Genomic DNA, 3,662 nt, shown 5'->3' with positions numbered 1-3,662 from the left:
AGAGAGGGAGAGAGAGGGAGAGGGAGTAAGAGAGAGGGAGAGAAAGGGAGAGGGAGAGGGAGTAAGAGAGAGGGAGAGGGAGAGATGTCCATCTATCGATATCACGTTTTTAGCTGATGAAGGTGAGAGTGCTCATGCACCTATCTTATCAAGGTGAAGGGATAGACAGAGAAGAAAGATCAAGGATATCATAGCATATCTATCTATCTATATATATAGGCCTGTAGGCGTATGCTGAGGTTTCGTTCCGTTTGCACAAGCGATATGATCGTAGGAGAATCAAATCTTTTTAGCCGTCTGTGAAGTCTACGCATCGATGGAGATCCACACACGAACCCCTTCTTATTCTTCTTTTCTCTTCATGGCATATCAGTGAAGTGTCCCAAAACAGATAATATCTTTCTTTTTCTTTTTCCCATGTTCTTTTTGATTTGGTGTGTTGTGGCTCTTCTCTCTTCAGTTGCAGCAAGATACGCACTTGGTCTTCACACCTCAGTTATCTTCTCTCGATTCCTGCGCTCTTCTTTCTCCATCCCTCTTTGCATGCGGGGACAGCAGGGGCCTTGTCTCTCTCTATTCGACTTTAAAAAAGAAGCCTCTCGCTTCCCAGCTTCTCCATGCACGTCAGCGCTCCTCTTACCCTCTTCTCTTTCCTCCTTCTTCTTCTTCTTCTTCTTCGTGTTCTGATACACATCAGCCAGATAAGAAAGAAGAAGAGAAGACGAAAGAGGCTATGATGAAGATGATATGGAGAAATGGGAAGAAAGATCTCTCCTCTGAAAGGAAAGCAGGAGAGAAGAGCCATAGTAGCTCTAGTGTATTGGCAGGGGGGGGCGTAAGTTCCTTGGTCGCCTTAAGACAGAGTGACGTTTTCTTTACTGGCTCGGAGAGTGGCAATATCTCCATGTGGAGCATCACAGGAAGGGCTCAAAGAACAGGAGGAGAAGAAGAAGAGAAGAATGGGCTGGCGAAAAAGAAGAAGAATCGATTCCATAACGATGAAGGTAAGAAAGAAGAAGAAGAACAACTGGGAGAAAAGAGAGAGTGGAAAGAAGAGAATGAGAACAATATCTCTTCATTGCATCGCCTCATTCATCTTCTTTTTTGGCTCTTCTCTCTTCTCGTCTCTTTTCCTCTCTCTTCTTTCTTCTTCTTTCCTTTCTGCTTCAAGTGTACACAGATGTCGCGTATGTATCTATCTATCTATCTCTTTATATATAGTGGGAGAGAGAGATATACATAGATATAGATATGTAAGTAGGTTATAGTGATTTCGGTCATTCTATCTCCCCTCTTTCTCTTTGACGTTCTGTACTGCTGCACGTACTTCATGTATCTATCGGTGCACATACGACAAATGCAATTAGACGTGTATGTGCATACATAGACATATATAGACAAGGCGACGACGAGTGAGTAGGTAAGTAGGTAAGTAAGATACATCCCTGTCGAGGTGTTTGGATAGAGAGAGAGAGAGAGAGAGAGACGTTTCTTTGCTGCTTGATGGAGCTTCAGGGAGAGACTTGAAAGAGAAACAAGCACCTGTATAGAAGTCATGTCTGAAGATGTATATGCGAATATAAAAAAGTGGAATGAATTATTTCCATATCTCTCTGTATACTTCTGTATCTACACCTACATAGGAAATGTACTGTTGCCTATGTACACAGGTGTGTATGTGTCTTTTCAATCCCTAGTTGATCTCGAGGCCTTTGCTCACTTCCAACGGCCTCAATAAATCAGGCTTACTCTGGTCTCTCAATGTATCACGATACATAGATACTATATACAAATATATATGTATATATATATATATATACATGCATGCATACATGTATTTATACATAGATAGTACATAGGTGTATCTCTCCGTCGATATATGGACGCATGTAAATGCATGTATACATCTCACTCGGTATTTCATGCGGGCCGCCGATTTTGAAAGAAGATAATTGTCGAGCTGTACATACACCTGGGTTCTAAGGGGAACTTCCAGCCACGAAACAGCCAACAGCTTTCTTTCTTTCTTTCTTTTTTTCTTTAGAAGATATGAATGGTGGGAGAAAGAAGCCCTCTTCATCTTCGAACTTTTCTGAGAGTGTTGGTTTGTATCAAACAAGCCAAGGCTTTGATTTCCCTCATGGAGGTGTCGTTGCGGGTCTAGCTGTCTCTCCATCAGAGAGGTTTCTGATAGCGGCGATAAGCAAAGAAAGTCGATTTGGGCGATGGATCGTAGAGAAGGACGTAAGGAATGGAATTGCTCTCATCGAACTAGAGAAAGAAGATTAAACACATACAAAGAAGGAGAATAAGAAAAGAAAGAGAGGCCAAATGAAAAAGAGAGGAGAAAGAGGAAGGAAGGAAGGAAGAGACAGAGAGAGATTTGTGTATTCTGTGGAAGAAGACGGATCTTAGCAAAGACAATATGAGAGGGAGAGGGGGAGGCAAAGACGAAAGAAAGAATTTTAGTACGGAAAGCGTGTAAGAGATGTTGAGGAAAACAATGGGGCGAGAGAATGGATCCACGATAGATCGATAGATAGATAAACCTCTCAAACAGAGCGATAGATGAAGAGAGAGGTAGATCCAACCTAATGGCTGGTCGTAAGATGTCTTATTTAGTTGCACGTCTTGTTTATTTCCTTCACTCCTTCTTACCTTTCTCTGACTAGATTCCTCGTCTCGGGTGTATGTACACCTACCTGGTAGAGACAGGGGAGTAGGTGAATCAATGATCTATCATCCACCGGTCTCGTGTACGTGAGACTATCTCTTAGAACACTCTCCGACAACTGTGCTTCTTTCTTTCTTTCTTTCTTATCTCTTTGTATTTTTCTCTTGTTTAGTCAAGACTGTTCGTTATGATGATAATTTAAATTCCTTCTTGGTTTAGTTTACCGATGGAAGTGGACTAGGCGATAGAGATTGATAGAGACATCTTTTCTTCTTGTAAGCAAGAAAGAGACGAAAGCAGAACTTTTTCGATTTATGTCTAAGGGTATCTCTTCTTCTCGTTCTTCTCCCTTGTTGTCGTCTGCTTCTTTCTTCTTTTGCACTCGAGCGGTCGTTCTCCGAAGAATGTTTCTTTTTTCTTTCCGTTCTTTTCTTCGTTCTTCTTCTGCTCTACTCTTATTGAAGACAGAGAGAAAGAGATTTGCATGCGAAGTCGATCAAATGGGGGCGAGGAGCTCCTATCCTAGATGTCAGATTTATCGCATGCTGCTTTTCTCGTCAGGTGTATGTACACCACCCAGAGCGGAGGAAAAGAAGGAAGAGAAGTTCCAAACGAAAGATAGAAAGAGGTCCTTGATCAAGAGAGAGTGAGACATAGATTTCTCTCTTACTTCTATCTACTCTTCGTTCGATAGCTGTCGAGGCTTTTTCAACTGCATGACCAGTATATCTTCGTTGGAGAAGGATGGGAGAGAAATTCTGAGATAGCAGATCTCTACCAAATCGTAAATAGATACGGGAAGATACAGAGATAGAGATAGAGAGAATAAAGATAGATAGAATGAAGACAGATAGATATATAGAATGAAGACAGATAGATAGATATATAGAATAAAGACAGATAGATAGATAGAATAAAGATAGATAGATAGATTAAAGATAGATAAGTCAGCAGGTGGAGACAGAGCACTAAGATTGTCTCTCTTGTA

The 3,662-nt window shown here is 41.3% G+C and overlaps 1 protein-coding gene across 1 annotated transcript; it reads left to right on the top strand.

The window, feature by feature from the left end:
• Positions 1-457: 457 nt before the first annotated feature.
• Positions 458-3,587, top strand: CSUI_005860 (wd g-beta repeat-containing protein; the record flags this gene model as incomplete). Its single annotated transcript, XM_068066027.1, has 2 exons — positions 458-1,004; positions 2,045-3,587. Coding segments are annotated over 2 exons (792 nt in total), but the record flags the coding sequence as incomplete, so codon positions are not given.
• Between the last annotated feature and the right edge of the window lie 75 nt (positions 3,588-3,662).

This window comes from Cystoisospora suis, assembly GCF_002600585.1.
Source record: "Cystoisospora suis strain Wien I chromosome Unknown contig_2883, whole genome shotgun sequence".
Lineage (NCBI taxonomy): Eukaryota > Apicomplexa > Conoidasida > Eucoccidiorida > Sarcocystidae > Cystoisospora > Cystoisospora suis.
This window is presented reverse-complemented; position numbering and strand designations above follow the sequence as displayed.